Consider the following 26,129-nt stretch of genomic DNA (forward strand, 5'->3'; position numbering starts at 1 on the left):
GAAAATGTGATAAAAGCAGGCCGTGACATGAAATAGGTTGAGAAATCTTGTGCTACAATAAAATATTAGATTCATTATAGTACGGGATATTGGGCAATAACCTATAGAGACGACGTGTATTTTTTTCAGAAGGAATGCCAGCCCACCAGACTGTTGGACTCTCTCTTCAGTAGAGAGATGTGTTCAAAAGTGGATGTGGCCCGGTGCCGTGAGGCCTAGGGTCCCAGTTTTATTGAGTGACAATGACAAATATAATTTAGGCTGTTATCTATATATTTTTGAAAGTTTATTCTAAATCCATAAGTGCAGATATCAATAAATTACGTACAGCTTTTCAATCCAATATTACACTTTCCAAGTTTTAAAACGCATTAACGTCACAAATATATCATGAATGGTTATAATTTGAATTAAGCATTCTTTCTTTCTGAAATAGAATCCCTTACATACTTTTTTTTTTCGCCACTTGCGTGAACAATTGCATTAAGATTTCGGAAATTGTTGAAATCAAAGTTAACATTTTTCTGCATACACTGTTTATTGTATAGTGAACGGCAGTGCCATCTAGTTGTGCTCAGATGAATAAACATCGTAAAGCGTTTCAATGAAATGTCTATTTCTGCCATCTGTTGAGAAAGTTGTGAATTATATATTGAACATTTACAAAGTAAACATTCAGTCAAATGTCAAAACATGCGACTACAAATTTTATTTTTGAAGAAATCAAAATTTAAGATTGACTAATCATTGTGTACGGGGTTCTAGGATAAGACAAATTATTTAAATTATTCTAAGTGAAATTTGTAGGTGGTAACTCAATTCTTAAAATGTTTGGGCAAAATATACAGTGTATTGAAATACTTGTGAGTTACTCTGGTATTAATACACAATCTGGAATTGGTATGTATATTTAAGAGCATTTTTTTTTTACAAACTTTTGAGAATATTTCCCTATCGCACAACCTGGTAATAGTTGGATTGAAAATCCTTTCACTATTGTAGAATTGAATGACATGCAAGGTATGGATCTCTCTTAACACAGAACAAGAACAGCTATTGGAACTATCCTGCGATACTTCATGGAAAAACGTTTTCAAAGAAATTGAACTTTGTAGTTTTTAGTTACGTGTGTGCTGTGAGTACGAAGAGTTTTCTAGAAAGGCATTGCAACATTTGATGCCTTTCTCTACCACTTACTTATGTGAGCAGACTTTTTCTGATCTTTGCAGTATTAAAACCTTAAAGCGAAATTATCTTAATGTGGAATCGGACTTAAGATTGATAGTGACAAAAATTATTCCAGATCTCAATGCAATTATGGAAAAAGACAAAGAATTTCAGTCCTCACGTTAATGACCTCACATTTGAGAACATTGTTTATCAAGCGAATTTCCTTTAACAAACAAACAAACAAACAAAAAGATATGAATTTTCAGTCTTCAATGTTATTGTATTTTCTGTATTGCATTTATGTTTTATTCATGTGCCTGTATTTAACTACTATTAAGAGCTTTATTCAGTTTCACTCTTTAAGACTATAGACATCAAAATAAGAGTAACTTGGTCTCGTGAATACGTTTGAACAAAAGCAGCTTTCTTTTCTCGATGTAACTCCCACGTATATTTAATCAAGATAGCTGCTGTTTCTTGCACAAGACAGATGCTGCCACCACGAATCACAGTCTTCGAGCATTTTCAACAGCGGCGTCTTTACTCAGTGCGGTATCTCTACCGAGTATACTATATATATCCTAATAATAAACGACAAACGTCTCAGTCTGTTTGTCTCAATCATGCTAATAGATGTTACTAGTTGTGCAACCATATTTATGCAATTCCGTAAGCACTTCATTATAGAAGGAAGCGAAATAATTCGATAAACATGGTTTGGGGTTTCGGGTGGTTGGTGTTCAAATTCAAATAAATAAATAAATAAATTTGTTACATGTAAAGAGTTAGAACTTTTAACAAAACAAAATTTTGAGGAATAGTGTAAAACGTTGAAAGACCCGGGTGGAACAATAATGCTAATGAATAAAGTTTCATAAAAAACTTATTTTTAATTGTATACTTCTCTTATTTTTTCAGTTGGTATTATACGTTTGTGTTTTTCTTGCTGACTGCAAAAGCATCAAACGAAGAAGACAACTTGAAAATGACAAAGAGGTGATAGTGAATATTGAAGACCCAGACAAGACCCAATACTTGGAACAAAATTATAATACTAGTGAGTATTAATCTACATCTCATTAACTTTGTAGATACTAACGCAAATTCACTTAACACAGTAAAACAGAAAGTTGACACCAGCTCTGTAAACTGGTTAAGTGCCTTATTTCGACTTCAATTTATGAAAATATTTTAATTGAGCATGTATTATTTATCTTTTAATTGCACATTTTAGCATGTTACAATATATTAACATTCTTCCAAATTTGACCACTTACGTTAAAATATGCTACATTGGCCAGCTACCTTTATTGGCTGCATTATGTTTCTCGTATCTGCCGAACAATAAAGTTGGTCATATATAGACTTTAACAGTGTTACTCACAACCTAGATGAACGACGACTACCCGAATAATGAGGCACAGACTTAAAATAGTTTATAGCAGCATTTCCGAACCTTTCTGAACTTACGGCACACTACAAGTGTAACTTGAATTCTCGCGGCACACTCATATATATATATTATTATTATTATTATTATTATTATTATTTGTAAATATAAAATACAGTGGTATTTTTTTTCTGTGATTACTGATATGCTTTTCACAGAGAAGAAAGCTCATCACTGGTTTTCCCACGTGGTAAATCATTATGCTTATTTTTCATTCTAATTTAAAAATAGAAAACAATTGCAATGAAATAAGAATGACTCAGGTTTTTAAAAACACACCTTCTTTTTCGAAAACTGTATCCAACCTTTCACTAAGAACGAAGATCACTAAATAAGGAACGAACAAACAAATCTCTTTTACTTTCAAAACACAAATGTAGGTAATTTGTATGCATGTTTGCTTTGCAAAAGGATTGAATGATATTTTAAAATTTCAAGTTACGAAATAGTCTGCAACAATAAAGAAGCGATAATGGTCATAACAATGATAACAAATACTTTTTTTCAACATTAAAAATGTGCAGAAAAGTAACACAGCATGAAACTTAAAATTCTAGATTTATAGTAATAGTAATGGTTCATAGTAATGTGAAATACAAATATACATTTTCTCCAATGTCTTGCAATTTGATTGCTATAGAATTAATAATTTTGTTTCGATCTCCTCGCGGCACACTAGCGACCCATTCGCGGCACACCGGTTGGGAAACGGTGGTTTATAGAATTGCCGTAAGATGGCATTAGTGTAGAAGTAAGGTAATCTTGACTACTAATGAAGGTTATGCACTGAAAATTTTACTAGTAGTATGTGCCTCACTATTAGGAGTAACTGTTTCACCATTAAGAGCATCTGTTTCACCATCAAGAGCATCTGTTTCGCTGTTAGGAATATCTGTTTCCTATTAGGAGTATCTGTTTCACTATTAGGCAGGCCGGTAGCCAGCCCAAAAATGTAGTGGGCCCGGCTGAAGTTAGGGGGGGGGGGCGATCCAACGTTATTATAGTTCGTCACCATATTGTATTTCATTTGCAAGGCTACCGTGAAAATTTAAGGGGGCAGCAAAACTTTAGGGGTGCCCGGCTCCTTAGACCCTCCTGGATATGGGCCTGGGATCTTGAAGGTAAAAACTGGGGGACAGCCAGAACCCAGACTATCATAGGTATATCATGAGTTTACTATAAACTTTCAAAAATATATAAATAATAGTTTAAATTATTTTGTCACAAGGAAAAATGGGGGGCCTAGACCCCCGGCTCAGGGCTAGATCCGCCCCTGAGATGGAGGCGTGATTTTAGAAGTCACTCTGAAAATTGGTCAGGTATCCACTGTCCTGACCGTTTACGATACCCGTAGCAGGCCCATTTTTCCACAGAAGTGACAATTTGAGGGACTAAATTCTCCTGCTTATTTCGTACATTCAGAGAGCTGCACATGCACATCTCAGAAGATGATTCTTGTTGGCTAGTATCAATTCAAGTGGATTGCATCTTTTTCATCTTACAGATTGAGCGTTCCCGCCGAACTACGATGATACCATGTATGCCTGTCAGTAATAGTACGAACTTTTTTTTTTTTTTTTTTTGAAAGAGCCCGCCTCCTAGGGATGGGCACTAGTCGAGCTAAAAGTCGACTCGACTCGAAACTCGAAGCGAATTCGAGTCGAGTTTCAAGTCGAGTCAAAGGTAATTTTTTCTCGAGTCACTGTTTTGAGGTCGAGTTTGAAAAATGGCTCGCTCGTTTAGCACGTTTTAACTCGTTTTGAAATTATTGCTGATTAGACTGGAAAGTGAAAGCTATGAGAAATGTAAGCAGTAATGTGGAATATTTTTAGTGTTGATCACGAGGTGAGATACTGCTCGCATCTCGCCTCGTCTCGATTAACAAGACAACAATGGATTTTTATAACAAGACAGCCTCAAATGTCGTGAGCACTAACATAAGTATATACTGTAGTTCTCACCACCAAGGCTGAAACTTGCACAGTGAAAGTTTTGGGCCGAAGCAGAAGCCCAACCTGTGTAGCGATGTTAACCGTCTTAGCTCGGTTCAACTGAGCGAACAGCTCGAGCCAGCTAGGTTGAGATGAGACACTGACTCGGCTCAGGTGAGCCATCGTCTCGAGCCGACTCAGTTGGGGTGAGCCATCAGCTCGGTTCGTTTCGGCTCTTGTTGATGTGAGTGGGTGAGCTGTTGGCTCGGCTCGATAGGAAATGAGCTGTGAACCGAGCCGCTCAAACCGTTGAGAATCCTAAACCCGGACCAAGCAGTTTTCAACATGTGTAGCCGGCGCCTTCTAACTTTTAACGATTCTTGGTTCGAGCCCAGATACTTGCTCCTCCGGAACTCAAACCCAGAACTTCGTGAACGGTGTCTTTGCCTCCTAAATTTCACGACTACCAAGGTCAGCAGTCAACTAGATTTTAGTATTCAAAAACAAACCACCTACACGGAGAAAAATGCATAGTCCAGTCGGCATGTAAATGCTATTTTTACCAGGTTACGCGTGTCACCACATTAAGTAATGTTGTTTCATCAGTAGTACGATCTACACTACCGTCCAGCGAAAATTTTGTATTGTGGGAGCACCATTTCAAATCTAGAATTAACGCCATACCCATTCCGACGGTGGTAACTTAGGTATATAATGTTGTTACTAGCTTCCTACAAGTGTCCCCTCTTTGTTCTTTCTAAATCTGTGACTCCCTACCTTACGAGAGTAATAGTTTTTAACACGAAATCAATCATGTGAATAAAATTATCCAATCACAGCGAGTCTAGTTCGACGCCGAACTCCAGACTTGGCATGGTGTCCCCACCTGCTGTACTTTTATACATGAAATTACATTACTTAAGGAGCGCACCCGCGTAAATACGATGTATCCACACGGAATTCCTAGTCCTTTTTTTCTCAGTGTATCTTTCATGTTTATACACGGTGTTGTTATAATAATAATAATAATAATAATAATAATAATAATAATTATTATTATTATTATTATTATTATTATTATTATTATTATTATTATGTTATAGTAGTAGTAGTATCATTGGTAATAATTATGTTATCTATGTAGGATACTTGAAGAAAGTACTTGAAACTACACACAACATTTGGCTTGTTTTGGCTCGACTCGACTCGAAACTCGAGTCAAATTCGAGTCGAGTTGGATGAAATTTTTCGAGCCGAGTTTTCGAGTCGAGCTCAAAGATGTCTGTTTCGAGTCGAGTCGAGTTTCAATGAAAACTCGCTCGAACTCGCTCGTGCTCATCCCTACCGCTTCCACGGTGTTCGTAAGGAGTTTATCAGAATAGGTTACAAGTCGGTGACCGCGGGGCTATTTTCCAATCTTGGGTTACCAGTACGAAATGGGGGTACGGTGTTTCAGTGGTAGAGCGCTTACTTCTGGTGCATGGGGGTCCCTGGTTCGATCCTCAGACAACTAAGTTTGTGGTGGACAACATCGTGTCCGTGAGTTTTCTCGAAGTACTCCCGTATTTTCCCACATTGTTATTCCACCGATATTTCAACCATATTTAACTTGCTTTAACTATCAGTCTCCCTTAGCCTTGAGGGCATAACCGTGAGACGCTAAACTAAAAGATATTATTTTATCAGTGCGAAATATCTCAATCCAAATGAGTGGCTCTAGATGTGCAGAATGTCTCAGTTTGAGCTCGTAAAGGAAACTCACTCGCAATGATGTATTTTCCATCATTCACATCCACACGACCCTGCCCCGCAACATATTGCCGCCTGACCGACTGTGAACTGCAACCTATTTTCTAAACGTGTAGGAAGTTTCTGACGTTTTACGCATGACCTCGCTTTATCTATTGATTGCATTATACAAGATTTTTTTTTACGAGGGGAAAAAATCAGACATTTCAATTGCCCAACACCATATATTAGGCTCCAGTATGGTCAGGAAATTGTTCAGATAATGCAATTTCTTTTTAGTTTTATTACTTGTACAATTCCCTGAAGATGCCAAATTGCCGGTAACGATTGTGAGAACTAAATTTCAATCATGAAGTTATTTGGGTTAAGTTTAGAGTTACCCCTCCGCTTTTTATAAAAATCAGGAAAATTTACAGGAATAAGGTAAGAAATGATAATTTGAAATTTATATTTGATGTTTAGGAATGTAAGTTCTGCAGGAGAGTTATGTTTAATACGAGAAAAGATATGTGGAAGTTAGTACTATTTGCCGGATGCGGAAGCATTGCGGAAGGTTTCAGCAGCATGGTAGTTGTAAATTATGGCGAATATGGCGAACAGGTGTAACGAATGGGCAAAAATAATGAAGAAAACCTTTTAAATTTTTGTGACGCACATGGAGTAATGAAGTTAAGTGAAATGTAACAATTTTTAATACTTTAAGCACTGTTTTTTGTATGTTGCAAAGTCCAAGGGCACCTTCAGACTGGAGGAGCAACTCTAAACTTAAGCCGTTATTTCTCTCGCAGTATTATAAAGAATGCGAAGTTTCTGTTTAAATAAATATACTCATAAATGAAGTTTGGGATAAACACCGTTCTAATGTCTTTGGTATCAAGTAAACATTAATTAGTACTTACATACATGCTAACCTCAGTTTTATTTCTTAACTCAGTCTTTCACTTGCACATCAATGATTTTACGATTCCATGATTAAACTAAGTGGTTCCTAGTCCTATAGATCCTTACCAAAGAAATGGTTTATTTATTTGCGGGAAAACGTTTTCAAAATGTTATTTTCTATTGTTTATAATAATGAAGACATGAGAGTGAACCTCCTAGCTATGACATTCCGCATACTTGTGCTCAGTGGCGTATTTAGGGGGGCTTCCGGGCTGAAGCCACCCCACCCCCCGAAGTCTTACTTACTATAGTAAAGTGTATTAAATATCTTGCAGAATTTTCACATTTTCAGGCAAAGCCCCCCCCCCGAAAGTTAGCAAAGCCCTCCCCGAAACAAAATCGTAAATACGCCACTGCTTGTGCTAATCTGATGTAATGCACACGATTCCGACACCTGACGTCTTGATATTAGCATTATGGTTCAACATTACAACAATTTCGCTCATGTTTTCGCTATCTTATGATACAAGGTACTGTTTGGCCGGCTTATTCAAAACACATTGTTAACATTTAAAAAAAAAAATCCTTGGAGTTTGCTATGACACATCATCATTTCTCTTCTACTCGCTCTCGTAATGTGGGAAAATGTTGGGGAGTGAACTCTCTACTCTCAGAAGACCAGTAAATCGAAACAAAATTTAATTAAAGAAATACAAAGTTTGAGGAGATCATCGTATATTTAGTCCAGAATTTCAAGTAACAGAAACATTTTTGAGCCAGTAGTTAGCATCATTTACAAGACCATGGAAAATTTAGTTGAATATTTGGTTCTTCTATTTTTCGATAAAATGTGTACTTAAAATATATTTTTAAAAAACTATTGTCTATTCTGTACATAAAATACATACTGTGTTATTTCCATTATAAAGAACTGCTTTTTGTCTCAGAACTAAAGTCTGTTTTTGTTTACTAGCAGGTGAATACGAATATGGTTACTCAGCTGGGCCAGGAGGACAGTTTCATTATGAGAACAAGGCATCAGACGGCGTAGTGTACGGGTGTTACGGCTACGTCGACCAAGAAGGCAATGTCCGCATTACGCATTATATATCCGACGGTTGGGGCTACCGTGTAGTCCAGCCTGGAGAACCTGTTGAGATATTTTATCATCCCATGCCAGAGGAACCTGAAGATGGAAGTGAGAATCACCACGAACACCATGGAGAAATCGTCGAATGGGAAGATTTGCAGTTTCCACAAGGCTGTAGATCGCAACTAGAAGGCCCTCAAGGTCCTGGGGGTCCAGGAGGCCCAGGAGGACCAGGTTTGTTCCTAGCTCTAAACATGTAATATTCTTTATTTTCTAATGTTGTTTTATAATACATTGACTTGCGTCTGGTATGTTTCTGGCTGACACCATTGGAGCTTTTGTTTTAAACTGCTTCCTTCAAGAACTGTCGTTTAAAGGGTGACGTTTGATTATCCACTAATTTTTGAAGTAAATCCTATTTTTCTTCACGTTATGTCCTTGAATTATTGTCTTTTAGGTTCCTGAGGTCACTTAATAAAGATTTTTATTACATCAAAACTTTAGATAATTCAAAATTGGCCTTAGATCTCGACTAATCACAATCAGATTAATGACTTTCATGTCAATTTGATCTAAATCTGTTAAGTCATTCCTGAGGAACAAAAGTTTACATTGGTTTCAGCTTTTGGTCTTAATCAATGTCGGCTACATTAATGGCTTTCATGTCAATTTGGTCTAAAGCTGTTAAGTAAGTCCTGAGAAGTAAAGGTCTATGTTGATTTCAGCTTTTGTCTTGATCGATCTCAACCAGATTAATAGCTTTCGTTGCAATTTGGTCCAAAAGTATTAAGCCGTTTCTGAGAAACGTAAGTTTACGTTGATTTCAGACTTTGTCCTTTGTCAGTAAAATTTGGTTTCTTCCCACGTTTTCTATCAATAATCTTCATATTACCGTTGGCCTAAATTAGCCTAATCATTTCTAGGATGACTTTGCGGGATCCATTAATAATGTTCTTCATTTCCTACAATCTGCTAGATTTCACTGCACATATTACGCGATTTAGATTTTAAAACAACATAATTTCATCTCGCACCATTTTACAGAAAGTATCCATTGTTTCAAAATGTATCATCATGGCAACTACAAACGAACGATAGTGTTTTGTCAAGTGAGTACAGCATCTGTTGACAACCTTACCTTGATGTGGTCTCAGACTGGTAGCCAGCCCAAAAATGTAGGGAGGGGGGGCGGTAGAAGTTAGGGGGTCCCGATCCAACCATATTATAGTTCATTTTCAAGCCTACTGTGAAACTCTTAGGGGACCAGCAAAAATTTAGGGGGCCCGACCCCCTAAAAACCCCGTGGATACAGGCCTGTGTGGTCTGTTTCACTAAAGAGGTAAGTTGTTCAGAAGCTGAAATGTGTGAATCAAGGTTTTTTAATGCTTACGGACAGATACTCAGTAATGTCACCGATGAAGCATGTCTGATGATGTAGCCTGCAAGGAGCGTGTTATTCAACCTCAAAGAAGCTGAAAAGACGTGTGTAATAGAGCTTCATGAACAAAGTTCTAAGTGAAGAAATCACACAGTAAGGCTCAGTGAATTTGCTGGCCACAAAAGGTTGTAGCCAGCCCTTCCAGTCAGTGAAATCATTGTTGTGGAAGAACACAACTCGCACATTTTTGCCAATATCTTTGGGAAAGTTCTAAAGGAAAAAACCGCAGACAGCAGATCTGGCGAACGTACTGGTTACGGTCAAAAATTGTAATCTAAAGTACGGTTAATCGAGTGCTATTTAGGTATTCACTCACACTTTCCTATGAAATCGGGTTTCGAACTGTTGATCCCGTATTTCAGATTTGGATAAGTTCTTGAAATAAATTGTTTATTGGAATATGATTTACCATATAAAGTTGTTTTTGTCGTACAATTCTTTTTCTTTGAAATATCAAATAAGTGGACAATATAAATCGTACGCACTCATTAGGGAAGAGTTCAAACTTGACCATTATTTTACTTAACTTCTTTAGTAAGTGTATATATATATATATATATATATATATATATATATATATATATATATATATATATATATATATATATATATATATATATATATATATATATATATATATATATATATATATACGATTTTGTTGATAAATTCACTGTCTGAAAGTAAGTCACTAAAGCTTAAAAGAAGAACTTTTAGTAATTTTAAAAAAAGTAAAATATTTGAGTAATGATATAGCTAGGAAACTATTTGTTATTCTTGATGTTTTTCTCTTGAACAGAACAACCAGGTGAACCAGGATCAGATGGTGAAGGTAAGATTAGCAATTAATAATCGCGAAGATTTTTCATATATTTTCTTTTACAATGTGCTTCGTTGATGAAACAATATTTTTTTTATTTTTTTTTTGAACTTATTATGCTATTTACTTCTCGGGTAGTGAATTTTAATACAAACAAGCAAAGTTAATTGGGAAAAGACATGAGAGTAAGTTGTTAACAATTTCAATTAAATGAAGAAATATAGCTTATATGTTTATGTCTGATGCTAATTAACTTCTTACTCTTAGTTTGTACGAAAACAGTTTATAGAACATAGTAATTTTAAAGTTCATATGCTTTTAGCTTTTAGTAAGTGAAATTTTACACATCAACCTGCGCACGCTAAATCATTGCAATGAAAAAAAAAACTATTTAAAGATCTGCATTTACGAAAATATGACAAATAAACAAACAGCTTAAATTAATTCTTAAATTTCTACAATGCCATCTCAAATCAAACTTCTGGTCATCTTTTTTTAAGTATATCCTCTTATTCCTTGCTTCACCTCGTTCCATAGTAATCTTTCCTGAAAGAGAATGATCCTCTAAGAAGTTCCTAGCTTTAGCTTGGAAAACAATCAAAAAATAAATAAATAAAAAATAAATAAATTGAAGTTTAAATATTTCGAATTTAAATAGTTATTTCAATTTTGTCTATCATGTTTATGATCTATATGAGAAAAAAATCATTTTCTAAGATTCATTTTCTAAGATATATATATGTGAGCTGCGGTGGCTCAGTGGTAGAGCGTTCACCTCTGGTGCTTGGGGTCTCGGGTTCGATCCCAGCCCCTGCCAAGTGAACGTTGTGGTGGACAAACACCGTGTGCTTGGGTTTTCTCGGGGTTCTCCCGTTTCCTCCCATTTTGTTCATTCCACTATTTCAGTCATTACTCATCTTCACCGTCTCCTTTAGCCTAACCGGCATAACTGTGGGACGTAAAACTCAAAGATTTCATTTCATTTTTTTCATTTGGTTACAGAGTTGTGAAAATATCCTAATTTATTCCGATTTGGAGAAAATTTGACTTGATCCGTTAATATAGATGCAGAAAACTAATTTTGAGTTTCGAAATTATGAAATACAAATTTGAATGTTGGGCATTCAAAAAAAGCATAAACCGTGCGTATCGTTCAGAACTCATTCAATAATGTGTGAAATTGGGATGTAGACAGAGCTTGAAACTTTAGTGTAGGTACGAAGTACGCGATATGTATGTATTTCAAACTTATGACGATCACAATTTGAACCACACCATCAAAATCCAGATCAAACTGTCTGATTAATAAAGTCATTCCTGTAAGCTCTGTCTCCTAACTGCTCTTAAAATAAATCCAGGTCTGATTTGGTTAGTTTAAGAAAACCAGTTAAAAGATTACTTTTTGATGAATATGTTACTGGAAATTCATTTATAAAATTACATAAAGGTTTAGTGAATGTTCTTTATATTAGTGACAGATGTTGCTTGTATTTTTTATATCTTTTATCTTCCTTGTGCATATTTATTTTCTACTGTGTATCATGTGTCTTGTTAACATTAATGTGGGCTTGCTATGCTGTGTTACAATTATTCAATCTTTGACTGTTATAGGAAGTCCAGGACAACCAGGTAGCCCAGGTCAACCAGGAAGCCCAGGTAATATATTTCATTTTGTCTCTATTAGCTTACCTTACCCACTGCATATTATTTAATATTTTGTGGTGTATCATCGTTAGTTCAACATATAAAAAGTATATCAAGAAAGTTTCATGAATTCATCTTTAAGATTTAATTGCTACTCTCCGTTCCCTCTTACTTCGAAATTGCAGTAAACAAAACATTTTACATCCTTCCGCTTTTCAAATTTCTGATTGGCTGATGATACTTTACCAATACGCTTTCAAAGGAAGGAAAAAAATATACGCGTGTCTTTTTGTTTTATCAGAGCACTCATGGAACCAGGAGTCATCTTCCCAAACTTACAGTAAGACACACCTGCATAGTTAACTGGTGCAACGACGAAATTCATCGTTGCGCATGGTTACACGTAATATTTTATTGCTTCATTAGTTATGTTTGATAGCAGCATTATCACATTTATCTTGTTATTGTCTCTCATTCAAGTGTTTTAGTTTGTATAGTTGTTTTCTAGTAAAATTATACTTCGAGTGATGAATTGTTTTGCTTAAGAATACACATGTCAGTACCATCAGTAAATCAGCGTGCTTTAGCTACACATGGTTTTATTTACTGTCGTTTACAAGTAAGACATAACAGAGAGTAGCTACGATATGCATAGTGTTTATTTTTTATGCGTCTTATTTATAAGTCAATAGTAATATGTTAATTCTACCTACAAAAGATACAATAAAATAAATAACTCGAAACAAGGCACTATAGGTTTGTATGTATAAAAATAGATAATTTTGTAACTGTAGTGCGTTCTTCCGAGTTAATTATTTTGTTTTGTTTCCTAAGAAAACTTGTCTTAAATAAATTTTCATAGAACAAATAAGGTGTGTTGATTATTATAGATATGGAAGTAACCGCTTAATCTATCATAAGGTAAATGAGCACAAGTACAGTATTTTGTAAATAGTAATGATCGACATTGTTGTGTACAAATTCTTTTTCTTCCCAGGTCAGCAATCTCTAGATCGGTTTGACGCAGCTTTTTACCTTTCTCTATCCTGAGCCTCACTTCCCCACTTAATGTTCTTTTTCTTTTCTACACATCTTGTGTTATTTGGTCTGTATATTTCAATCACGACGTTCACCTCCGGTGCTTGCGGTCTCTGGTTCGATCCCAGCTCGTGCCGTGTGGACTTGGTGGTGAACAAACCGTGCTCGTGGGTTTCCTCGGGGTTCCCCCGTTTCCTCCCACTTTTTTCATTCCACCATTTCACTCATCTCTCATCATCGCCGTCTCCTTTAGCCTAACCAGCATAACCGTGCGACGTAAAACTTAAAGATTTCATTTCATTTTTTTTCAATCATGACCTTCCACTAGGTACGAGGGTAAGTCAAAATTATCCACAATGTCTTTTCTTCCATTGCTTATACTGACGTCTGTCTTCTTTTATTTTATTGTTATGCTATTGTCGTTATGCTATGAAAGTTTCATCCTAATTCCTCCATTTGTCTTCCTTTTGTTGCAGATAGATCATGGCCGCTCCATTAGAAGTTTGCACCAAAGAGGAACAAAGAGCAGTGATACCGGAAGGCTAACTCGTATTAGGGGCCGCAATCCTTTCATGAAATTCATAAAAAAATCAAAAATGATCCCACAAGTGTTACGCACGAGGAAGGAGCCAGACGACCATTTATGGCTGCTTCCTCGTGTGTAATACTTGTGCGACCATTTTGGAATTTTTCAATCTATTCGTAGACACTCCGTTGCGGCAAGACACTGTTCCCATATTGTGCCGATGCTCGTTGATGCTCTTTGGTACAAACTTCTAATAGTGCAGCCATGATCTATCTGTAACAAAAGGAAGACAAATGCAGGAAATAGAATCAAACTTTCCTAGCATGACAACAACAGCAAAACAACAAAATAAACGAAGGCAGAGTTCAGTATGAACAATGTAAAAAAGTTATAGCTATATTGCAGACAATTTTTGACTTACCCTCGAATTTTTCCTTCTGTAATTTCCTCCATAGCTAATAGGATGATTCCTTCATATCTTCTAATATGTCCAATTATTCTATCTCTTCTTTTAGAAATATTGTACGGTATACTCTTTTATCCCACCATTTTAAATACGTGCTCTTTCATTTGATATCTTATCCACTTATTTAAGGTGGATAACCACCCGGAAATCAGTACATATTTTAGCTCATTCCCTTAATTACTGCGCAATGAAACGTTACAAATTATAAATATTGTACTATAAAATAGAGTATTGTTTCAGCTGCAGCACAAGACACTGATTCATTTGGTTGTCTCTCCTGATATCCAAAAACGTAAAAAATAAAAGAAAATATTTTGATTCGTCTTACAATGAGCACACAAGATGGCACTTGTTGTTAGATCTTACTAGAAGTGCTCCGTTTCATGAAATGTTTATTTGTATGTGTAAAGTATTTTAAAGTAACAATCTTATCACGAAATAGATATATTATTTGACCGTTTTTCGTGTTATGTTTCATATTTTATTTAAATATTAATTGTAATTTAAGGAAATAGATTTTGAGACGAAACTTGCGCAGTACGCCATAATGCGTTGTTGCCAAATTTGTACATTTGCTGTAGTAGTCACAACAAGAAAATTCCTGGATTTTAGCGTTACAGTTCGAGAAGCGGAATTGCGGTAAGGGTAGAAAATTAATTTCTCCAGTGAGTATCTAAGGAGAATTCTATCATTACTCCCTTTATTATCTGGCATCAGTAAACACTCGACACTATCAGGCAACGCCGCGCTATTCAGCGTTTAGCATAGCACCAAGAACACCTAGTGATCTATTGATCTATTGATACAGGTGACTATTCTATTGATACTATCTAACAATGACCCGGGATACTATTCTACGCTTTGAATGTGAAACATTATTGCATCCTCCATACTCCCGGACATTGCACCATTCGATTATCTCCTATTCCATTCCTTGGGCAATTACCTTAGAGGACCAGTTCAAATTCATAGTAAAGGTGCAAAATGCACTTGATACCTTCTTCGCTTCATGGACCACCAAGTTCTACCGCGATAGAACCCATGACTTTCCAGAAGGTTGGCATAAGGTCGTCGATGCTAATGGAGCTATTTTTTTATCATCTACGTACGTCTTAGGTGACATATCGATGTTCGAAGATAGTGGGTGAAAAAGTGACACAACTTTCTTGGTTACCTCATATATAAATGTAACATATAAGACCACTGGTCCGGAGACCAATACAATGTTATATGTGTAGTTTGTCTGGGTGAAATAAGTGTCCTAAAGCCCAGGCAGCGAAAGGAGAGATACCACAGAGCTCTTAAAGTAGGGTTTCGTTCTACTTGCGACAGTCGTATGTGCGACAGGAACTGTCAACTGTCCTATGAGGAACCGATTCGTTCTATTAACTAGCCTATGAGTCACCGATTCGTTCATATTAAGATAATGAAAGAAGATAAGGTTCCCTCTTCTTTAACTTGTTTCACGCTAGTGCGATTTAGAACCTAATAAAATGTGCTATGAAAAATTTACGTTCCTAGAGGTCTCATTTCTTCCAGTCGTATTAACATTACAAGGAACATACACCCTTAACAATTAACAATTAAAACAATTAACCTTAATGAGATGTTTATAGGAAAAGCCTCAGTCCCCTCCCTTACTTTACATACCTTTACACCAGAGTTGGCTGGTTTAAACCAAGGTGGTTTAAACCATGGTTTAAACCAAAAAATGAAAAAAAAATGCTCATTAAAGTGTAGGTGTTCGTAAAATCTTGATGAACACACATTTGTGGGTTATCACGTTTCACTCCAGTATATTATTCGTATTATATTCAGCCCTAAACTCCCCATTCATTATTCAAAGAGATTATACTACAAAAACAACTTTTTTAAAAATAAGTTTAAGAATGTTTCTTTTGTGATTTTATTATAGTTTGTTATTATTGTTATGCAATTGCAATGAAATGAAAATTATAAACATTATTTCATTTTAATAATGTTTACTATTGATAAAATGCATCGAAATGCCGTACTTTTGGGGGAGGAGGGTTATACAAACCCCTCGAGAGGCATTTATTTATTAAAATCAAAAGTATCTTTGATAACTATTTATGTATAAATTTGTCAGAACCAAAGTGGACTCAAATAATTCGTATCTTTATTCACTTTTCTTACTGATATGCAAATTAAGTCGTTATATTTCTTTAATTTGGACTAATAAAAGTCGTAGTGAACTACCTTGGACTAAATTAGTTCTGTACTCTGCAGTACTTTGAAATTGTCCATATGTAATTCTGTATAATGGTTTCACTTGTGCAATTGTTTATCTTTTTGTCCTTCTGTAATAATCCTTGACAATTATATTAACTAGTATGCAAAGATCAGTACAACGTATTTTTATCAGGAGTCCTTCGTGAGTGAGTCGGCAGATGAATCACATTTGTGGCTAATTAGTCCCCGTTTCGAGTTCAAATGGAGGACACCTTCTCTCGGATCTAAGCCGAGAAGCAGTTTGGATTTCGCTTTAAGCTTATGTGACCCCTTCCAGCATAACCCGGTTGTTGCATAATAATGCCAAGGCGAAACAAACTTATTTCTGTCCATGTGTGATATACGAGACTATGTGTGATATGTGTGATGTGTGCTCTATGTGCTCGTAAATACATAGAGCAAATTATTTAAACCAAAAACCTGGTTTAAACAAAAAAAAAAAAAAAAAAAAAAAAAAACGGGTTTAAACAAAAAAAACTTTTTTTTCAATAAAAACCATGGTTTTTACCAACCCTGCTTTACACATAAACAACAGTTGAACATAAACAATTTCTTTAAAAACAACCTTAACTTTACCTTTACATTCATAAGTATAAAGATTTCTTTAATAAACATATATGCAATTATTAAGAAATACTTACAAATTATTTAAATATATGATGTATATTTTTCCTTAACTATCAATCACACTTTACCTAGGCTTGGGAGTGGCAACGTATTGGTCATGGCGTTGGCATGTTTTAAAGTTGTGGAAAGCAGGATATGTCAGAATAAATAATCTCTTAATACAAACACACATGAACAACTGTCTTTAGCATACTTAGGAACTCATACTGAGGAGTCTTCTGTCAAAATCACTTCTATGTACACATATGCCACCTCTTTTTCTTGTCAAAATTATAATTATTAATCTATCTATAATTATCAATTTATAGTAAGCAGTTTTCATGTTTACACATACTGTACACTATACAGTCAACTGAGTTCCTTATCACACAGAAAACTATGGTAAAGAGTCTTTGACAAAATTGTAGAATATACATATACATAGTTTTTCGATATAAACTAATTATTTTTTGAGCAAAACTATATATTTTCATTCAAATTCAACCCGTGTTACAGTTTCGCCAACTAACTCTTTGGCTTCATCAGACACTATGTGATACAGGATATCTGTACAATCGTATATACACACAACAGCTGAGATATCTTTCTTCTGATTGGCAACTGGCAGCAGCAATTCCCTTTCAATTATACTTATTTGAAAATCCCGTGTTACAGTTTCGCCAACTAATTCTTTGGCTTCATCAGACACTATGTGATACAGGATAACTGTACAATCGTATATACACACAACAGCTGAGATATCTTTCTTCTGATTGGCTACTGGCAGCAGCAATTCCCTTTCAATTATACTTATTTGAAAATCCCGTGTTACAGTTTCGCCAACTAATTCTTTGGCTTCATCAGACACTATGTGATACAGGATAACTGTACAATCGTATATACACACAACAGCTGAGATATCTTTCTTCTGATTGGCAACTGGCAGCAGCAATTCCCTTTCAATTATACTTATTTGAAAATCCCGTGTTACAGTTTCGCCAACTAATTCTTTGGCTTCATCAGACACTATGTGATACAGGATAACTGTACAATCGTATATACACACAACAGCTGAGATATCTTTCTTCTGATTGGCAACTGGCAGCAGCAATTCCCTTTCAATTATACTTATTTGAAAATCCCGTGTTACAGTTTCGCCAACTAACTCTTTGGCTTCATCAGACACTATGTGATACAGGATAACTGTACAATCGTATATACACACAACAGCTGAGATATCTTTCTTCTGATTGGCTACTGGCAGCAGCAATTCCCTTTCAATTATACTTATTTGAAAATTTCTATATGGAAAATATAATAGTTTTTCGAGTCACACTCATTAACATATGGTGACTAGTTCAGTCAAAATTATCACATACACACGGATAAAATATTACTGGAGCTTTCGCACATACGCAAGTGACCGCAAACACTTATTCACATCCAGTGTACGCTCGTATTTATCGAGAATGGAAGATATTGTGTGGTCTAACATTACATATGTCTCTTTCCTTCTTTTCTCCTCCAAATTCAGAACCTTTCTATTATACAAAAGATTGTTTTGCTGAGTTCCGTTCTTCAGAGCAATTATTAGATGTATGAGGCTCAGATATGTTTTTTCTAGCAAAGGATTAAGCTTATGATTCTAGCCTTTCACTGCAATATTTGTTTCATGCCTCTTTCAATAACAATTCCACATTTCAACGCTAATATGAGCATTCTCCACTCATATATCAACAAAGTAGTTATAGAACTCCTGAAGCTTATCATTCATAAAGGAGCCTTATCACACATTCTCATATGAAGTCTGACTTCAGTGTCTTCCTTGTGCTCCCTTACCAAACCGATATTCTGCACTTTCCTCCAAATGCATTGATTAAAATCGTAATTACTGTACAACTATTGACATTCACTGGCCGAAATACTGCCCTCAAGCTTGAAACAGCTTTCTGTAAATTAAGTACAGAAAGCAGAACCTTTGAATAAAAAGGATATTACAATTGGATTTTGAATAATTAATTACATAGGAATATACTTTTCATGGAAACATCTTACTAAGTTATTTAATATGTTTTATGTAAAATCTAACTCAAAATTAAGATAAGTTTTATTTGGGAAAATATATTTTAAGAACAGTATCACTGGCACTTGTACATTCCACAGCTAATAACGTCAGAAGCAAACATATCTTACGAGAGAGAATCATATCATCTTCCGTCATCTCAATGTACGTAAATGAATCTGTTGCTCATAGGGCAGATAACAGTTCCTGTCGCTAATAGAACTGTCGCTTCTAGGACTCATTCTTAAAGTGGATATAGCTAGGAATTCCCAATGCTTCAGTTTAAGTTCCGCAGAGCTCCAGGCAAACTAAGCGGACAGGGAAACCATACAGCTCCAAGCAAGCTAGGTGGTTTCGGTTAGGGTCTCTCAGTGCTCTAGACAGGCAAGGAGAGAAGTTGAGTCCCACAGACCTCCAGGCAAACTAGTAGTTGCGGTTAAGAGCTTTTAGTGCTCCAGACAGTCAAGGAGAGAGGTTAAGTTTCCACAGAGCTCAAGGCAAGGGCAGGAGATCTCAGTACTCCAGGCAAGCTAAGAGGTTTAAGTTAGGTTAGATCTCTCAGAGCTCCATGCAAGCTAAAAGAGGAGATAATTAGTCAAAACTAATGTCGATGAAGACCTTATAGCGTGTTTTATACCGTGTTCTGGACAGTGGTGGTGCTAGTGTGACTTTTATCACATAATGATGACGGTGTCTGTTATTTGCTTGCTCGCAGCAGATAATAAAAGAGCGTGTGGCTTTGTTTATTAATAAGAAGCCCGTGTTGTTGTTTACAAATATAGACAACATGTAGAATATTACAATACTTTTAAAAGCTGTCTGGACACATTTCCCAGAAAAAGAAGGAGAAGGAAAGGAGGATATGTCCGAGAAAACGAGAACATTTAGTAACATTGCGCAAGTGCTCATATAAGACAATCGAACAGATTTCCATGACTTTTTTTTTTTTTTTTTTTTGTGAGAAGATGTACAGTAATTACCGGATGGCAAAAGATGCCGTTATGTGCGATGTTCTGTTCTCACGTTTCAAAAGTTTGTGCAGTTTCTCTCAGTTGACTGACGTTCATGCATTTGAATACCATTCCTGGCTGAATGCGCGTTTTGTCTCTGTAGGATCTTGTGTGACTCAACCGCTGCGGTGACCAATTATTTGAATTTAGGAACTCACTACAATAAATTTTATAGCCTTTTATAAGAGAGAATGATAAATTTGCGCAATTCATGAATTCCAGGATCGGAAAAATTTAGCTGGCACTTTTAATTTAATATCGTTAATGGAATTTTCCTTTATGAAATAATATGAGACAAATAGTTGTCTATATAGTGTAGTAGTCAAGTATAATGTGAAAACAGTAAATTAATTCACTAACCTAATATAGGAGGGATATTTGATAGTTTTCCATTGCACAAGCTTTGCTTTTAGTAGACTTAAATCCGATTTAAACTACCCTCTAAGCAAAACAATACGTTTATTGCAAAACTTGCAAACGTGTAACAGTTTCGCCAACTATTCACTTGACTTCATCAGACACAATCTGTCCGTAGATAGTGTCTTATAAAGCCAAGTGGAAGTTGGCGAAACTGTTACACGTTTACAATTTTTACAGTAAACGTATTGTTTTGCTCAGAGGGTAGTTTAAATCATATTTGATAAACATGGGTGCAGAAGGTTATAATTAATTCGGTTATTTTCAGTATTATAGAGCAAACGGGAATTATTTTCCTGTTTCGAGAAACGTTTACTATTTCTACCATGTTGTGCAATACCTAGGGCTCACAGATTTTCAGTTTCAAAAAACGCAAAACTCTATGAAAATGTACACTAATAACTGGGACAACGAAAACTTACAGTATCTATAGTCATACTTGTACGCTTGGTTTATTACTGAAATATCATAATTAATTAAAATCGGGACATTTGAAGCACTTTGGGGGGACAGTATAATTTAAATCCAGAACGTCTGAGAACCCCAGCCAGGCATGTACGCAGAAATTTATTTCAGGATGAGTCCAAAGCTTTGAAGGGAAGATAAATTACATTAAAATTTATAAAATCACCCCTAAAATTATACTAAATTTGCAGAGAAGTCAGGATTTTGCAGAGGCGGCTCTTCAGGACCCACCCCATGTGTACGTCTCTGGCCCTAACTATAATGGAAACATATCAATTGTGAATTTTATTCCTGGATATGTTGTAAGTTCAGTAAGTCAGAAGTTTACTTTAAACTACTTCTTTTTTTTTCATGCAAAAATAACTTTTGATTTAAAATTTAATTCCACTAGCACGTATATCAATAGATTCTAATACGCAATTAACTTTCTGTCTTATAGGCGGACCAGGCGGTCCAGGAGGACCAAGTGGACCAAGTGGACCGAGTGGACCAGGTGGACCAGGAGGTCCAGGCGGTCCAGGAGGATATCCTGGAAGCCCAGGTAAAGAATTTAATATTTGTTCTTAATATACTACGATCTTCGAAGTAAACTTTAATATACTTAAAAAAAAAAAGCAAAGAACAGTAAAGCAAATACTGCACTCAAGAATGCCAAAGAAAATATCAAGGTGTACTGTTCCTATAATTTTACAGATATGATACAAAATCTATTTAACGAATTAAATTTTATAAAATATTCTTCTTTCTTATTATTTAAAACTTTTATAAATTTCTTGACTTTTGTTCCCAAACGTATTAGAATTAAGCTGTATTGTTTTTATTTGAATAGGTAACAGAAATTAGAGCATAGTAAAAGCTTTTATCGAAATACGTGTTCTAAGTTTTTAAAGAACATTTATTGAATACACTTTAAAATTGAACTAGTTGATCATCTATTTTTCTTTTAAAGTTTCATTTTTTTATTTATTTATTTATTTATTATTAGGCCAACCAGGAAGTCCAGGCTCTCCGGGATCACCAGGCACACCAGGTTAGTATTAGTATACACCACTTCACAATACACTTATTTAGGAAAGTGATGCCAGGATGGGTATATTTTACCTGTGCCGTAATAATTAATGCTATCTAACTACAACAGGTTTCAACACTCTACGGTTTTAATTTAAAATGGGCTAAAAGTTAGAAACGGTACTGGAGTATTTTGAAAGTTTGCAACAATAACAGACGTGATTTGAAGAGAGACCAACAAATGCCACCACCAAATTGGAGGGCGGAGCAGTAATGTAAACATGGTGGGGCCAATATATATACAGAGAAAAGAAAATATATATATATAAGGTCGAATTCGCGTGCTAGTTAGTTGGTTGGAATAGAGTTTAATGTCTCTTTCAGTACCGAGAATATATGAGACATTGACCTACAGCTTAACATATATCTAAATCACATGAGCCTCCATCGGGAAGGAAATCCCAACAGCACGCAGAAAGCTCGTCATGTAGCCACAAGGGAATTCTCAGCTGCTTGCCGTTTTAAAATTTTGAGTTTTTCATTTGATTCTCCGTCTAGTAATAAGAGCTTTTGAAATGAAATGAAATCTCTCAGTTTTACGTTCCATGGTTATGCTGTGTAGGTTAAAGAGGACGGTGATGATGAAAATGAATTAAATTGTGAAATGAAAAAAAGTGGGGGAAGTCAAGTTTTAGAAAATATTACCCATGCACAAAGTATGTATCCACTACAAAAAAATCACTCGGCGCCAGGTGAAATCGATCCAGGAATCCCACGCACGAGAGGTGACATGACTATCCATGACAAATACTACATATGCTAACAACCTTTTAATGTATCTTGTATCGTATCAGCTACAATATTCTTTCTAATAATATTCAATCTGAAATTTCTCTTACATTGAACGGTCGCTGACTTGATATATTCCGTCGATCACAAGAATGTATACAAAAAATCCCTCACTAGTTGGCATAGTGGTGTCTATAAATCCTTTGTATGTGTTCAAGGTTTTTATATAGCTGACACACAAAAGAAAAAGTCATTCATGGAAGGGTGAAGGTTAATTTCTGTATTGCAGGTAGCTTCACCTGGGTATCCTACTAGAGTATTAACTCTGAGAGTAGATTTCCATAGATTTCAATATATCTTATTATTATTCCAAAACTCGAAAGCGAAATGGAAGAAACATTAAGTTTTAGTGTAGTTACCTTCCAATTAAAAAACAAAAAGATTAGTCAATTGAAACCGTTTAATAATGCTTCTGCTCAATATTAAAATTATCATAGGATTCTTTTACTTCATTTCCATAAGATATTTACAGACCTGTTGTTTTATATGTTCAAATTTCCGATTCAAAGTTCAATTCTTATTTTTCTTTTCTCTGTATAAAATTATTTCACGGAAGACATGTATTAAACTATTTATATAGGTATATTTTCATATTCGTAACAGAAAAAATGTTTACATTATAGGAGGACCAGAAGGTCCAGGATTCGAAGACGGCCCTGGTGAGTGAAAACTAAATTTTGAGTAAATGACTATACTTGCGAAATATCGTTAAAGTAAATCTGATCTTAATTTCCAAATTGAAAAGCAAATGTGTATGAATTTATTTAATTTCTTTTATAAATAACTTGGTCATTATGTTCTGAAATCGTGTCAAATTCATTATTACTCTGTATAATAATCTTAATAACTTAATTCTCAACAATAGTTGCACCAATAAACAGTCTAATTAATATTCCCCTATCTTAGTTGCAGAACGTTACCTAAACATGTATCTGAAAAATCATTCTCTTTTTTCGAATTAACTCTATATTTGTTTATAATAATGTGTTTTTGGTTTGTGCTAACTGCAGTTCATTCGATATTCAAATTTTATCTGTTAATGACTGATTACTGAAACTTCCATGTCGTACACGACGGCTAATTTTCTTGTCATTTTGTTGAAGTTTATTTAAGCCACCCTACATATATACCAGTGTACTTGTAACAAAGGAACAAACGATGCATCCTCTCATTTTCAGTAAAGAAGCTTTCAAACCAATAAGTTCGTTTAGATATCAGAAATACTAGAGAGAAATTCTGTGAAATTTCCCTTTTTAAAAAAAATGCACTGAAATATCAAATATTCTTAACAAATTCATCTCTGCATCAACAAATCTGCAAAAATATTCTATTTAATATGGAACATCATATCGAAATTTCAGCTTACCACCAGCATCCAATTCGGAAATTAAAAGTATTATTTGTGTGGTTTTGAGAAATTTCTTTTTTCCTTTTTGAGTTTAAGTTGCTCTTACAGGATGTTCTTAAATGTGCTTCCACCAGTGTATAATGATGTTATTGAAATATTGTTACTATTCTATTTTATATTTCAATAAAAAAAAAAAAGATAACCAATATTTTTCTTTGTTAACAGGCCAACCAGGAAGCCCAGGAACACCAGGTCAACCCGGTAGTCCAGGTAAACCTAATTAGATTATTTAGAATTCTCACATAATCTATCATAAAGAGATGCTAAATTGCTTTCAAACTTACATAACTAACCTATACAAAACAAATTTTAAATTTATAAATCTGTTACACCTACTTAATTTTAAATATTTTAAAATATAGACTATTCTTTATACTACTAATTGCAAAACGAATGAGCGATTTATATTTACGCGTCTCGCACATGTCTCCATTAAACCTAAATCAATCAATGAATTAAGTATAACGCGTGTTTTCTATCTCACAGTTTTGAGTTCGTTTCTTGGTGGGTGTACTAAGCTTCAGATAAGACACCATGTACAGATTAGAATTTCAATTCACGCGGTAAGTTCTTGTCTCACTGTATCAAATACAATGTTTCTGAGTACCTTTTTATTTTACTTCAAAATATAAAGACTTTGAACAGTTTGCTATTCTATATCGAATACAAAACTCCTAAATATCTATTATTCTATATCAAATATAAAGTTTCTGAATATTTTGTAATTCGATATCAAATACAATTTTCCTGAATATTTTGTAATTCAATATCAAATAAAATGTTTCTGAATGCCTTGTATTCTATATCGGATACAAAACTCCTAACTATCTTGTTATCTAAATCAAATATATCAAATATAAAGATCCTGGACATTTTGTTATTCTATATCAAATAGAAAGCTCCTGGGTATCTTGTTTATCTACATCAAATATATCAAAATATAAATACCCTTAATATCTTGTTATTCCATATTAAACATAAAGTTCTTGAGTATTTTTGGTCTATATAAAATATATCAAATATAGATATCCTGATATCTTCTTATTCCATAATAAATACGAACCTGTAAATAACCTATTATTCTATATCAAATATAAAGTTCCTGAATAGTTTGAAATTCTAAATCAAATACAACATTTCTGATTGTCTTGTTATTCTATTTCAATATAAAATTCTTGAATATCTTGTTATTCTATTATCAAATATAAGTATCCTGAATATCTTGTTATTCTATACAAAGATCCTGAATATCTTTTTATTCCATATCAAATGTCAAGTTCCTGAGTATCTGGTTGTTTTACATCAAATATATGAAAATTTAAATATTTTGTTTTTCTGTATAAAATACGAAGTTCCTGGATAACTTTTTATTCTATATCAAATACAAAATCTCTGAGTTTCTCAAATATAAATATCATGAACGTTTGATCTCTACATCAAATACAAATCTCCTGATTATCTTGTTATTCTATATTAAATATAAAATTCTAGATTATTTTGTATTCTATAGAAAATACAAAGCTTCTGAATGCCTTGTTGTTTTATTTCAAATATAAAATTCTAGAAGTACTTGTTATTATATTATCAAATATATTATATATAAGGTTTCTTGATTTGTTATTTTAATATCGGATACAAAGTTCCTGACTACCTTGTTATTCTACATCAAATATATCAAATACGAATATCATGAATATCTTATTATTATATATCAAATACAAAGTTCTGAGTGTCTTGTTATCTTACATCAAATATATCAAAAATAAATACCCTGAAGATTTTGTTTTTCTATATAAAATATAAAGTTTCTAAGTATCTTGTTATTTTATACCAAATAAAAAGCTCCC

General features: G+C 34.5%; 1 protein-coding gene across 35 annotated transcripts in view; it reads left to right on the forward strand.

Moving 5' to 3' along the window:
* Positions 1 to 26,129, forward strand: part of LOC145686531 (uncharacterized) — a 316,530-nt gene that overhangs the window by 113,541 nt on the left and 176,860 nt on the right. For 34 of the 35 annotated variants that reach the window (XM_081759929.1, XM_081759938.1, XM_081759945.1 and 31 more), the window contains exons 2-7: positions 2,089 to 2,227; positions 8,156 to 8,506; positions 12,142 to 12,186; positions 21,457 to 21,558; positions 22,003 to 22,047; positions 24,448 to 24,492. In XM_081759929.1, the coding sequence (XP_081616055.1) occupies positions 2,089 to 2,227; positions 8,156 to 8,506; positions 12,142 to 12,186; positions 21,457 to 21,558; positions 22,003 to 22,047; positions 24,448 to 24,492 (727 nt within the window). The remainder of the gene's footprint in view (positions 1 to 2,088; positions 2,228 to 8,155; positions 8,507 to 12,141; positions 12,187 to 21,456; positions 21,559 to 22,002; positions 22,048 to 24,447; positions 24,493 to 26,129) is intronic. The other variant, XM_081759931.1, reaches the window with a different exon arrangement.

This window comes from Thermobia domestica, chromosome 5 (assembly GCF_964235325.1).
Source record: "Thermobia domestica chromosome 5, izTheDome1.hap1.1, whole genome shotgun sequence".
In the NCBI taxonomy this organism is placed as follows: domain Eukaryota; kingdom Metazoa; phylum Arthropoda; class Insecta; order Zygentoma; family Lepismatidae; genus Thermobia; species Thermobia domestica.